The sequence below is a fragment of the Lactuca saligna genome, chromosome 4 (genome assembly GCF_052625555.1).
Source record: "Lactuca saligna cultivar CGN05327 chromosome 4, ASM5262555v1, whole genome shotgun sequence".
Lineage (NCBI taxonomy): Eukaryota > Viridiplantae > Streptophyta > Magnoliopsida > Asterales > Asteraceae > Lactuca > Lactuca saligna.
This window is the reverse complement of record NC_136420.1, coordinates 269,704,550-269,719,757: the sequence shown is the minus strand read 5'-3', so window position 1 is coordinate 269,719,757 and position 15,208 is coordinate 269,704,550. Positions and strand designations below refer to the sequence as shown.

Sequence of the window (15,208 nt, the reverse complement as noted above, 5' to 3'; positions counted from 1 at the left end):
TTTTGTCCATTAGATTAAATAAAATTAATGGATGTGATTTTGGGGTACATTGTATTAACATGGAATGTCATTTACTAGATAATTACACGTGATTAATTACAAGTTTAAATTTGGAGTTTATTAAGAAGGAGAATCAAATATTAACTACATTTTAGGCAACTAAGTGAAATTAATTAAAATAATAAATAAAATATAATAAAAAGTTATTACAAATCATAATATATTATGAAAATGGGGATCAAACATTTCTCAGAAAAAATAATTCGATATTTTTACAGAAATATTACTACAAAATTCTTGAAGAATATAGCATTCTACCTTCCACTTTAACTTGATTTTAAGAAGTTAACCTTCCACTTTAACTTGATTCTAAGAAGTAAGGAACGAGAACAAGTTGAATATACCAATAAATCAAATATTCTTAGAATTTAGGATAAATAATCAGTTTAACTTAAAAACCAATAAAATATTATTTTAGAATTTATGATTAATTAATGGTTTAATATGTTTCATTTTGTATGCAACTCAAGAATTCTTGAAGAATTGAAGTGTTGTAGCTATAACACCACAAATATTTTATACATATGAAATAATTCTTGAAAATATATATAGTTTTCTAACTTTATAACACCATATTTTTTATACAACTAAACAATTATTGAAGAATACAATGTATAAAAAAATTTGTGTTTCCACTTTACTCGTCATCATAAAACACCACCATGAACGATTGTAATTCTTGAAGAATTCGATCATTCTTAAAGAATATTTGAAGATTACAATATCTAAAACTTTTTTTGTTTCCACTTTCCCCGATTGATATTGATTACCTCTTGCATCACTATCCTCTCACGACATCAACCTGCATAAAAACACACCATCAAGACTTCAGCATCACAAACCATCACCTTCAGCCACTATAATTCTTTAATAATCAGAATCCGCTCTTTAAGAAAAAAAGTTAATTCACAGTAAAAAAAATCATGCTTATTTTTTAATATTGTAGATAGAAAAACAAATAAATTTACATTGATGTTATATAGAAAAAAGGTATTTTAGTCAATACTAGTCGTATAAATGATGGAAGAACTATTTCTTACTAGTTTGGTCATAACCTAAATATGGTTCAAACACTTGAACCATAACTTTAAGCTAAATTCATAACTTTATACTAAAAGACTAAGGAATTTAAAGTTTGTCCTGATCGAATAGGAAGTATAGGTGGCCATTCAACTTCTAATCAAGTGGCACCTGCCTCGCTTTCATTGAAAGATCAATGTCTTTCTTGCCATTTCCAGACTTGAATTATGCTAAATGTATATAATAATCTCGTTTCCTACAAGAAAAATGAAATCGTAATACAATGATGCGAAATCTTAAAATGGGATGTACAAAGTAGGAAATTATGTAAGTTTTGAACTTACATCTAGTAATGGAATACAACGAATTCAGCAGAATCACCATATGAAAGAAGCACCATATGAAGGAATGAGATGATGATCATGACATGCATTAAATCAATGGAAATGATATTGAGCTCTGATTCCACTTCTATAAATACTCCCTGATATATTTGCATTCTGATCATTACCTCGTCATTCCTATTTTGGCTCTATTGATGACAAAATGCTCAAAGAAGCTCTCATATCATCAATTACTTTTCGTACGCAACTGAGGGCAAATTACACTATTCTTTACTTCTTTAAGGAATTTAATATCCAATCACTAATAAATCCCTAATCATGAATTTTAGTGGTTAGTTCTTAAAGAATAAAAGAACATCGAACCTGTTGGGGAGCTTCGATGTCATCGTAGTCCACTGTTAACAGGAAATTAGCAGAATTCTTAAACTTTGATTTGAAATCCTCATGTAACCTAGGACTTGATCTTCGACCTGTCATTCTTTTTTCCTACACCTTCAATTTCCAAATTTGAGACGTCAGAACTATGCTTCTGTTTTGAAGTGTGAAAATTAATCGATAAGCCCCCAAGTTATAATCCTTGACTATTCTTTAGCAATGGTTGTAGATTGATGATGGATTACAATACTTTAGTTGTGAGATTATGGATTGGTGAAACGATCCGAGATGGATGAAAATCCATCTGATGCTGATTTGTGTGTACCACCCCCAACTTGACCTTTCTTCTGATTTAAGCCCTAATCGGAAAAATTCAACCTCAATTTCGTCTTTCAAGATCGAGGACATGGTTACACGGTATAAATTATTCTCTAAGTTCGAGTGTGTTTTTTTTTTCATTTAACATCAACACTTCCAACACAATTGAAAAAGAAAAATTATATTTTTCTATGTTCTTCCAAAATGTGCCAAATGTGATTATAGTTTATAACACACCAAAAAGAATTCATTTTTTAGAGTAGCATTTTACAACTACTTCTTTACCTCCTTATCGGTTTAAAAGAAAACTTTGGATGGAAGAGAATTTTTTATTTCCGATCGGAATTTAAACTCATTACCAAAATTATAGCTATAATTATAGAATAATAAGTTACAATTATGTTTTAATTTTTAATTTAATTATTATAATATTTTTATTAAATGATTGGTCCAAAAATGGTTATAGACTTATACATTCACACAATATATAGAGTTTATATATGAACCTAACTTTATATATATATATATATATATATATATATATATATATATATATATATATATATATATATATATATAGTGTCATTGTCATTAAAGACTCAACAAGTTAATGAGATGGGATTTTGAAAGATAGATTTCGTGGGATTGAAAATAATGGGACCATGTAGGCATGGAGTACCATTCTCATACTTGTAAGTTGTACCCTTGTAAGTAAAGGAAACATCATGAGCCCAACTTTAATGGTAGAAGTTGATATCGATGCATGACATTTCACGGTGTCCTATATATCTCTTAACTGATAAGTACTAAGTAGTAAGTTCTATATATTAGGATTTAATTTTTGGTTTCCCATATATCTCTTAACTAATAAGTACTAAGTTGTAAGTTTTATATATTATGATTTAATTTTTTTAGAAACTAAAAATAGCATTCTCTTTGTTTTGTGTGAGATGTAGACGAGGTTTTTGCACTATATTCTAGTCATGCAAAAGGAAAGTTCTACTAATTATCATTTCATTGTTTTGTGTACACGGTTTGTGTGTGTGTGTGTGTGGGTGGGGGTGGGGGGGGGGGGACTTATCGATATACAAAAGTTTAGAGAACCAACCTGCACATAGCAATATACAAAAGTGAATGGTGGAAATTATCATTGTTCATATTTGAAGGGGTCAAAATGATATTTTACAAAGTAAAATGGTGAAAAGCATCATTCTACAAAATAAGGAAAGGGAATTGCCATCATATGAAAATAAAGAGACCAAATAAACCAATATAAGAAACGTTTGTGGCTAAAGACGAAATAAAAAAGTAGATTTGTGGCTAAATTATGAAAAACAAAATCTTAGAACAATGATGTTGTTCTTATTATATATAATAATTTTGATTAAATTAACCATAATTTGATGTAAATTTAAATACATGTGTTTTATTATTTTGCAAAATAACACTAATACGGAATGGAGCATTTTGGATTGTATGGGTTCCCCAATGGGATAACCCAACCAATTTGATCCCCCCTCATATATAACATTTGATACATTTTTAGGTCAAATTTGCATTTCATACTCCCTTTTGGACATTTCAGAGTATCAACTTTTAATGTTTTCTGATGGTGAAGAGTTGGCAGTGTTGCAGGTAAGTTATATTTACAATATGCTACTTTAAGCATTTGTTGAATAAATATTAGTTTTGGGATATGAATATATTGTCTAGAGCATGTTAGGAATTTAGTGCATTATTTGATGAAGATATTCTGTTTAATTAGTTATCGTTACTTTTATGCATTGTGTGTCAATAATATTTCTATTAGGAAAAGTAAGAACTTGTAAATCGTAAAAATATCATGTTAGGAACACTAAGGACGACTTTGGAACACGAAAATCTTGTCTGAAACAGTATGGTACGTAATTTTTAATTTTTTGAAGGATGTCGATATGTGACAGTTCACTACAACTTGTAAACCAAAACTAAGTCTAAAAATTATGACTAGATTGCAGCCTATACCGAAATAAATTGCACTTTTTAGGGAATCTTGTTTTGGTAGGTGGGTCGATGTACTAGCAGGTGTGAAAGGTCACTAATTACTGTGTCATTACTTGTTCTACAAGGAGGTAGTGACTCATCCACGGTCTAATGTGGAGGAGTTGTTATTTCAGTTGGACGACTGTTGATTTTTTTTGGTAAGAGAGCAGTATGCTTTGTAACGGGTTTGCAATTCAAAGAGTATTTGCTCGTTTGTCGTCCATACAATTCATAATTCAGATGTTTCCATTTGTTTTTGCGTTCAAGACGGTGAAAAATGTTGATTTACAGTTTGTCTTTAATAACTCACTTAACGAATTATCCCACAAAAATAATCTATTGTCCCACAAAATTACCCGCACTAAAATGGGCTTAATAGTGAATAATGTTAAGTATTGGTCTAGTTATGTCATCGACAATTTTACTTGTAATTAAACAAAAGTTAGAGTGAATTACATTACGTAGACCGCATACGGCTTTTTAAATAGGTGCATGCACAATATGATATTAGTTTGAAGGAACTATTTGTTTAGTTATGTCATATAGTATCTTAGTTTTGAGGAAAGAATTGGTTTAATTATGTTATATAGACAACTAATTACACATAGTCAATTCAATATAAGTGTGATTTATGATACGTAAATAGCCTCACAAGTAGTTGAATGTTTAATACTGGTCACCAATACTTTTACTATGATTTTAAGTTGATTTAACGTTTGTTGGTCTAGACGTCTAGTGTGTATGTTTGGGCTTTTATTTACAAAATAGCGAAGTATTGGCCTTTTGAAGCAGCGGCCTTTCAAAGTGTGATGAAATGTAACTCATGCATCTCCTTGGGAATTGACTTCAGATGTGTAGGTTTGACGAATATATCGGGTGTTTAAATGAAAAAGTACGTAAAAGTAAAAAAGAAACGATCTATGTTACACATCACATGAACACGTTTACAAATCTCACCCATGAACGCCGCCACCACCCACAACTAATCAGGACCGGTCCGTTAATTTTAAAAGCATATATATATATATATATATATATATATATATATATATATATATATATATATATATATATATATAGAGAGAGAGAGAGAGAGAGAGAGAGGTGGGTTCAATTGAGAAAATAAAAAAGGTTGAGAATGGGGGAATCATTCTCAGCCACTCGTTTTATTCAAGCATAAAAAGACACGGTGGCAAACTTGTAAATATGAAAACAACCTTCAAACTTAAATACGTATCTGTAGTTCAAACTCATTCATCGTTCATCATCCAAATTTCTTCTCCAACTTTCAACAATCATCCAGATTTCTTCAATTAAACCATAATCAACATCATCCAGTACTAATCAATCAACGATCTTGGTCAATAATCAACACGATTCAAAAGTTAACTACAAAAATTTGTTTTTGGTTCTTTTAATTCAACCTTCAATTGTGTTTGAATAGGATCAGATCTTCAACATCTATGATCAATTATACTCTCAGCGTTATTAGATCAACATCATCGATAATCAACAAAAATCCACTTTATATCATTCATTCAACATCGATTATCAAATAAAACTTGAAAACTGAGGTTAGAAAAATATCAAATCGTTTTTTTTTTAAATTTCATATAATTCTCTATCAATTTACTCTTTTGTAGATATAAATAGTCAAAATATCATGTTTCTAACATTTTAAAAAAAAAGTTAAATTGTATGCACTCCAACTGTTTGATGAAATGCATGAACTAAATTAGCACGTTATATTCATATATGAATATGTTTTCTCAGTATATGATTATTAAAACAAAAAACCAAATATGCAAGTCTGTATGTTATTCATATGTGAATAACATATAAAAATTATATATATATATATATATATATATATATATATGTGTGTGTGTGTGTGTGTGTGTGAAAATACCTTGTAATATTCATATGTGAATATATTGTGTAATATTCATATGTGAATATATTGTGTAATATTCATAAGTGAATATATCATCTAATATTCACAAATGAATATAATATGTAATATTCACATGTGATATACCATGTAATACTATGTAATATTCAGATATGAAAATATTATCTAATATTCATAAGTCAATATACCATTTAATATTCACAAGTGAATATACTATGTAATATTCATAAGTGAATGCATTATCTAATATTTAAACATGAATATACTATGTTTATTATATGCTATATTCATATATGAATGATACTTAAACTGTAAAAAAAAAATAAATAAATAAATAATAATAATAATAATAATAATAATCATAATTTTTATTCATAACTGAATAACGAATGTACTGTAGTAAAAATCTGATTCATTTTTATTCACTTATGAATAATGATAGCTGAAAATATAAAAAAATAAATTTTTTATTTTATCTTAAAACTATATCAATATAGATGTCTATTTGTAGAGAATAAAAAATCATGAATTTTGGTATATTTAAAATCATTTTTCGATAAAAATAGCTTCTTAAAAATTTAAAAAAAATTGAAAAAACTATGTGTTTGTATAGATTAAGGTAATAATTAGCATAGTTTAAGGAAACATGTATTGTTCGAAAACACATGTTTATTCCTTTCCCATTTCTGCTGGTACAACAGAGGCTTTTGCGGCAAAAATAAATGAGTGGCTGAGAATGATTCCCCCATTCTCAACCTTTTTTTTTCTCAATTGAACCCTCCTATATATATATATATATATATATATATATATATATATATATATATATATATATATATATATATATATATATATATATATTTGTGTTCCTAAATACACCAATAAAATTTGGCAAATAATTAAATAATTAATTAAATTAAAAAGGGTATTTCCGGATTTTTACACTTGCAATTAATGGAATCATTAATCAAATCCCTCCAATTAGGGAACAAATTAAATATATTGACCTAATTTCTCTCATCTATAACCATCGATATCAATATTCCTCCTTCGTCTAAACACTGAAGGCCATATACTTTTCATTGAATCGTCGGCCAAAAAAACGGAACGATCCTCTTCACCTTCAGCCACTGCTGAAAAAAAAATAGAGGGACGAAGCTAGCACTCTTCTGGTCATGCAACCTCGGGAATCAAACATTGATGCGGTCGTATATTCAATCTTAGGGGCTGTTTGGTAGGATCTGAATTTTTAAGATCTGAACTTTTAAGAGGTCTGAATTTCTAAGAGGGTCTGAACTTTTAAGATCTGAATTTTTAACATGTTGTTTGGTTGGAACATCTGAATTATTATCTGAATGATAAAAATGACTATTTTACCCTTATATAGTTTTGTTTTGTGCTATAACCAAATTAAACATAATATCTTCCAAATTCATTTCTTTCAATTACAATATAGCCAAATTAAACATAAATTTTTACAAATTCATTTCTTTCAATCCATGGAAAAAAGACACCACCACCAATCTCATGTGTCTTTAACCCAAATGTCTGAATTTCTGAACCAAAGATTTATTTCCTACACATCAAAATTATCGATGGGCATTTATGATTTGATTAAAAATCCATTATGCAAAAGTGTGTCCTTTGAAGGTGTACAATTTCAAAGTCAATTTGATGTTGTCATCTTTTTATTCTTCACCAAATGGTCTATTCCATATGTGTGCCAATGATAATGCTTGTGATTTATGGACTTGGTTTTTTGTTGTAAGACCATTGGAGGTCAAAGATGAGGGTATTTTCTGTCTGGAATTTTCACAGAACATACATTGATGAACCTTACAGGACTTTTCACAAACAGTTGGTGTGCATAAGAGCTTCAATGAGTGAACTCATGTACCTTCATCTTTTCAATTTATACATGTAAACATAAACCTGCATTAATGACTAAAAAAAAGAGAAAGAAAACAAACGAAGCTCTGTGCTATGTGCTCGATTTTCAGAAAAAAAAAAATCTTTATAAACTCGATTTTCAAATAGCATCTGGATTTAACAAAAAGAAAACAAATAAAGCTTTGTGCTCGATTTTCAAGGGAAGCAACTATCATACTCGATTTTCAAGCATTAAACTCGAATTAAAGAGAAACCATTACCTGCAGAAGATACCGGAGGTGGAGCTGTCGAAGCCCAAAGCGAAGGCGACACAGGGAAAGCGGCGATGGCAGACGAGATCGAAGATGGAGGAGGAGGGGTGGAAGAAAGAAGTGGCGCCGATGTCTGATGAGAACAAAAGGAATTGGAGGCGCTTACGATAAAGAAAGGAAAAGAGGCGTGTTTTTTTCTTGGGCACAAGCGTCTTTTTTTAATTCAGATGTGGGTTGATGTCTGATTTTTTAAGAGGTAATTATTCAATTCAGGGGTATTTTATAAGATGTTACCAAACACCTCACATCTGATATTTTAAGAGGATGCCTCTTAAATTATCAATTAAGAGGTAAACAAACAGCTCCTTACATCCATATTCTCCAATATTAAATCCCAAATCGATAGTGATTGGTTGAATTTTCAAACGTTGATTCTCCTTCTATAGTTAAATTGATGGAAGGTGAATACTATTTATTCTCAATTGTGGATCACCATGAAATTCAATTAAATTATTAATAATTTTTTGGGTTTCATTGATTCTTTCTCAAAAGTAACGAACATACAAAAATAAAATAATATTATATGTTCATCATTTTAAAAACAATTATTATTTTAAATTGATATTTAAGTTAAATTTGTAAGTTAAAGATGAGAACCACAAATTGAATTAACAATAATAGTTAATTTGTTTTCAATAGCGGCTCAATTTAAAACCAATAGTTCCAAACAAACATTATAATTGTTTTTTGTTGACATTACGTGGATTTGCGAAAATGTTTTCTTTGGTATGGATACGGTAATATTTTATAGGTTCATTTTGTTATATGATAATGTCAAACAAATGTTTGTTCAAATGCCTGAAAGAAATTTTAAGAATCTAACTATGTAGTATACATTCCGTCAGAATTATTAGCAACACATCTTTTATATAATATTTTATATTTTCATGGAATGAACAAGTTTTTTCATTCTGATATGGAAAAGAAAGATAACATGGCAAACGATAAATGCATTACGTTATAATGTCTTTAAGAATGTTTGTTAAAAACAAGTATAACGAGTAATGAATGTTATAAAAGCATTCTCACATAAGATTATTCGATTTTATGGTGTTTATTCTCATTACAATTTTAGAATTACATTCTATTTGATTAAATTATAATTTTTTAATGTATACAACACTCTATCATAATTTATAGTTTTTATTCTCTATTACAATCTATAGTTTCTACTACATTCTGTCATAATTTATAGTTTTTATTCTCTTACAATACATTGAATTTTTTAATATTTGAAAGTTGATTATGTTTTCTTTGTGAATTTAAGTTTTGAACAGTTTGTCATTAGTTTTATATATAGTAATGATGAATTGTCGTAAGAAAAATTAAATTAATTAAAAAGGATCAAATACAAAATTATAAAATTTTAAAGACCACATATATACCTCTTGAAATCTAGTTCCCTAATCAAAACTAACTACTAAAGCTCAGGGGCAAAACTAACACTTATGAAATCAAAGAAGCAACTTTTAAAATGGAGGAAAAAATAGTCCAACCATCATCACGCGCATAGTTAATTCTTCAAGCCATGAACTACATCACACTTATGTTTACACTTTTATATAAAATGATATATATTAAGATATTAAATATATATAATTTGCTTAAAATCATACCCTATTTTTCTCGAGGGCCTTGTGCAGCAGCACACTTTGCACACCCTTAGGGTCAGCCCTGCATCTAACGTCACCACCACCTACATTCGATGGTATTGTTCTTCAAACGCATGAACACAGACAATACACTTGAACACACATAGATGGTGTTATTCTTCCCAAGATCAACATTTCCAGATTGGGATGTTTATGGCAACGAGGGTTTTGTGGTGGTTGTTCAAATTTGTTGGTGGTGTTAGGGTTGGACATAGGTGGTTCTCGTGGTGGTAGATGCAACTCCTCAAATTTTTCAGCAAAAAGTAATTTTTGTCAAAAAATTTCCAGTCTAATGTAAATTTTCCAACGTACCACCCCTAAAATCATATTACTACCCCTAAGATTTTGTTCTGCATCCACCGCCCCTGGGTGGTGCTAGGGTTTGGACATGCGACGCCGACTAGGGTGAAGATGGGTGGAGTTTGACGGCGGCTAGAAGATGGCGGTGGTGTTGTTTGTCGGAAAAAGATGGGTAAAGATGAACACAATGGTGGTCAGACTTGGACTTGAATGGTCCAAGGTTTCTTGAAAGTTTTTAGAGTAATGAAGAAGGAAGGAGATAAAGTCGAAAGGTTTTAAGGAGAAAGAAATATAAAAATCAACTAAAATTAAAAACAAAATAAGTATAAAAAATTATAAAAAGGAGCAAGAACTAACATCTTTTTACAAGCAAAAATTAGCTAAAATGACAAGATGGCCCATGTAGGAGTTTCAATAGTTTGTTATTACCATGTATGTTTTAATAAACCACGTAGACCAACCAATCGTATAATTTTGTCTTAATTTTATTTATAATAAAATAGTTACAAGTTTCAATAATTATAATTAAAATACTATCTTATAGTCAAATAAACTAAAAATAAGTAACATTCAAAAACATAGATGACAGATTTATTAAAAAAAGTAATAAAAAAAAAATAATAATGCTAATAAATAGTAAAACAATAAATTGATATTCTTATTTTTCAACTACACTAAAATAGTGTAAAAACTAAAAACAACTATACTATCAGAGAGGATTTAAATTATGTGAAAAAAAAAATGAAGCTTTCATGTTAAGTAACAGAAATTTAAGAAAAAATTTGATACGTTGAGTAACAGAAATTTAACACAAAATTTGATGTAAAAAAGAAAGATGTTCTTAAAGATATCTATATGTCGTCTTATATAATTGTATAAGACAATAATTTGTAGACCTAGGCTCCATTTGTCTTTATTTTTCCTTTCTAAACCAATCAAAAATCCAAGACAATGATTTGTAGACCTAAGATCCATTTGTCTTTATTTTTCCCTTCTAAACCAATCAAAATGCATGCAAGTATGCAACATTTTATCAACTATTCAACACCCATTCAAGACTTGGTTAATATTAGTTAGCGTCAAAGGCCATAAATGTTGTGATTGTTCCACATGACATAACAACATTGGATTGCACTAGATCAAACACGCTTTTTAGGCTGTTTGTGATCATAAGGATGAAAAACGCTTTCACATCTTCGAGATATTGAAAGCAAGTTCTTGATCCAGCTTTTGAATAATTTAGAAAAAAATTGTAATTTTTATCTCGTTGACATCATTTTAAGCTATGATCCAATGCACATCAAAAATAGTAAATAAATTATTTCTTTTGAAGCTATGAATGGATGGGGTAAAAAAAAAAAAGAATAAACGACCCACCAAGTCTAAAGTATTATGGCTTCCCTTTTGACTTCATAAAATCAACAGAATAAATAAACAAAATATTAAAATGACGTTTATTTTTCACTTTATAATGAAGTTTCAACTTTTTCCAATTGATTTCAGTATCAGTCTCAGTCTCAATCCAATGCATGTCAAACAATACAAAACTGGTATATTTTGTCATGTACGTAACAAACGGGGCCTACATCAAGTTCAACAATCCTTGTCCCACCTTTTACAGGTGGGGAGGACAAAAGCCACAGTCTGTCCCATCAGTCTCAGTCAATACATGTCAAACACAAACACAGTACAACTTGTTATATTCTGCTGAACACATGTTTTATAGATATACCTTTCCAAACCAAAAATTAAGCTCTATACTCATTGACACGGATCCATTTTGTAGCCGACCACTTGTTCCCCTTGATAACCGGGCACCCACCTACAACAAGAAATAGCAATGTACTTTCATTCATTTGTTTTTGTTTTATTATAGCATCCTACTTTCATTTCTTCATATTAAAGTTAAAAGTACAATGCTATAATTGGTATATTTTTACTAATACCACTAACCATGTAGACTTGAAGCATCAAGAGATGCATCGGGTTTCATGCTCCAAAAAAGCAAAGCATCTCCCATTTTTGGTTTAACAGATAAACCTTCTTTCCCACATTCAGATAATTCATTCCACCAAGGGACTGCACTTATGTTTCCTTTTGCTGATGGGAATACGGTTTCACCCCCTTCTTCGACATCTGATCTGTCAATGATACCACAAGTAAAAAAAAAGATGAGAGAATCGGAATTGGAATTGGAATCCGAGATTCCATTCCATCCAAAATTAAGATGTGACTTACAGATACATTAGAACTGTAGCCATACGTTGACCTCCATTTTTGGTGTTGAATTCATCTTGGAAGTAATCAAAGTGAGGCTCATATCTTTGTCCGACTTCATAGTGGAGAACTTGTAGCCCTTCCCCATGTTCTGTATAAAAAATGGTTAAAAAGGTTTTTTTTTTTTTTTACTTGATGGAAAATTTTATGATAGTTCTCAAATAGATAGTCATTTGTTATCAAGCATCGGTTTTGAACAGAAGGGTAAAACGGTCATTTACTCATATTCAGACGGTTCATTCAGTCCAGAAAAGTAACAAAATTTGTATCCAGAACTTTTTCTTATTGAGTAAATATAAAGTAACATTGCCTATATTACAACTAAAAGTGAAGGAATAAGTAATAAGTAACTTAAAGATTGATAATGTTGTGTGAAAAAGCATACCTACAGGTAAAAAGGTGAAATCTGCAATCTTTTTTTCAATGGTCCGGATCGTTTTATCACGCCCACGTGCCAAAAATGTGCCAGAACTTGTACGAACCCTAAATGAATGAAGGGTGAAATCTTAAGGTAATTCAAGTAACATAAGGATACTATATTAGTAACAAAGATAGTAAAATGCAACTTATGCAAGAAAGTGTTGCTATTTCTTGCATTTAGCACTATAAAGAAAAGGGCAATTAAGTAAATCAGAAAAGGAACAATGAAGAATAAGCACACCTACTATCTTTGCTTTTGCCAGTTTCACTGTCAACAACAGTTGACTTCTCCATATGAGGTTTAGCAAGGTTGATTAGATACTCACATTCAGCCTGAGTCTGTTATGAGAAATGCACAAAGTTCAGTTTGGTGAGCTTGTATTACTTTATAAGCTATCTTTACCTTTTATTGAACTTTGTCTGATTGATCAGGTTAGCATTAAAGCATAACTTTTTTTGTAACCAAACAACAGGAAGAAAAAAAAAACATCTTTGCTTGTAAAAGTAGAAGTGATAGGGGAGCTTCAATTATAGATAACTCAAACTCAAGTAAGCAACTAGCTCCTTTCCAAACCAAAAAGTTGGTAAATTTGTTATTCATTGAAGCATTACTCCATAGAACATTTTTTGTATATAGTGGATTCTTCTACATTAGTTTTTTCCCAAAAGAATTTGCATGTTCTTACAACATTACTAACATGTGAAAAGGTATCTGATTGTATAACTTCAATGACAACTAGCTCAAAACTATTTTATGCTTCATAACAAAATTGAAAGGGGATATACGATTTCAATAGAAAAAACGCTAACCAGAAAATTGTGATAAATAACAGCTCTAGGCTCCCATGAGATCACTTCAACCCAATGATCTGCACTGTCGTCTTTACTGTCACTTCTACTTTCACCAAAAACAATGTCAGCCCAATTTGATACTGAACCAGATCACAACAATAATTTCGAACAAAAACTCAAATTAAACCCGATTTGACCTGTCAACAGTGGTATGGTGAACGATGGAGCTGAGATCATGAGCTTTCGGAGAATTGCTGGAACTGTTTGGAATTGAAAGAATTCCGAGAGCGAGAAGGATTAAAACGAAGAATGAACAGATAATTGCAATTGAGAATATGAGCGTCGAGGATGAAGATCTCCGTGAAGTACCCCGAAGTAAGGATCTCCCTTTTGACGCCATTTTTACTATTTGGAAATACAGATCGCGAGAAAAACCCTAGAATCCTCCTGATAGAGAAGAAGACTTGCTGTTGATATATGGGGGAAAACCACGTTTTTCCGCTCTCATGTGCTTTGATTCCAGAGTTTATAACACTACACGCACTTTGTTTTCCTTTTCTAATTAAGGATTCACTTTTACTTTTCTCATAACATCACTTTCATGTCTTTCAAAAAGGTAAACCCCTAATCTTACACGATATAAGAACTACTATCAATTAAACTGAGGGGATTCTTGTTAAAATAAAATAAAATAAAATAAAAATTATTATTATTATTATATTATATAATATACTAATTTTGAGTTCCTCTTGGGCAGTTCTATGCTATTATTGGTGGATTTTTTTTATCTTTTTTTATCTCTACTTATCGTTTACTATTGACGGCATAACCAACATATATGTGTTTTCCTCTGTTGATCAGTGGCTTCAAAAATAACACATCATCACGTTGGACGATACGTGTTGTGCCTCCAATCTTCTTCATCACGATGCTTCCTCCCTCACCCAATTACACCGTCAATTGAGTCCAAGATAAGCACACACACATACACTTCCAACTTTCTCCATCATTTCACTACCTCTCTCAGCAAAACAATTATATGCTGCTATTGGTGGGTTTTTTTTTTCAATGGGGTCCTTTTTATCTTTTTTATCTTTACCTACTGTTTACTATTGACGGCATAACCAACACACGTGTGTTATCCTCTGTTGATCAGTAGCTTAAAAAATGACACATCATCGGATTGGACAACACGTGTTGTGCCTCCATTCTTCTTCATCATGACGCTGCCTCCCCCACCTAATTACACGTGTTATTGGTGGATTTTTTTTCAATGGGATCCTTTTTTATCTTTTTTTATCTTTACCTACTGTTTACTATTGACGGCATAACCAATACACGTGTGTTTTCCTCTGTTGATCAGTGGCTTCAAAAATAATACATCATCGGGTTGGACGATACGTGTTGTGCCTCCATTTTCTTCATCATGATGCTGCCTCCCCCACCCAATTACACCTTCAATCTCGTCCAAGATAAACACACACGCACACTTCCAGCTTCTTCCATCATTTCACT

General features: G+C 30.6%; 1 protein-coding gene across 1 annotated transcript; it reads right to left on the bottom strand.

Annotated features, from left to right (window-relative positions):
* Positions 1-11,734: 11,734 nt before the first annotated feature.
* Positions 11,735-14,240, bottom strand: LOC145043603 (putative prolyl 4-hydroxylase 10). Its single transcript, XM_078992307.1, has 7 exons — positions 13,891-14,240; positions 13,712-13,796; positions 13,143-13,240; positions 12,867-12,964; positions 12,443-12,572; positions 12,158-12,345; positions 11,735-12,026 (listed from the first exon to the last, which is right to left on the bottom strand). The coding sequence occupies exons 1-7, from the start codon at positions 14,091-14,093 to the stop codon at positions 11,953-11,955; spliced, it is 876 nt and encodes a 291-aa protein (XP_078848433.1). The 5' UTR covers positions 14,094-14,240; the 3' UTR covers positions 11,735-11,952.
* Positions 14,241-15,208: the final 968 nt, after the last annotated feature.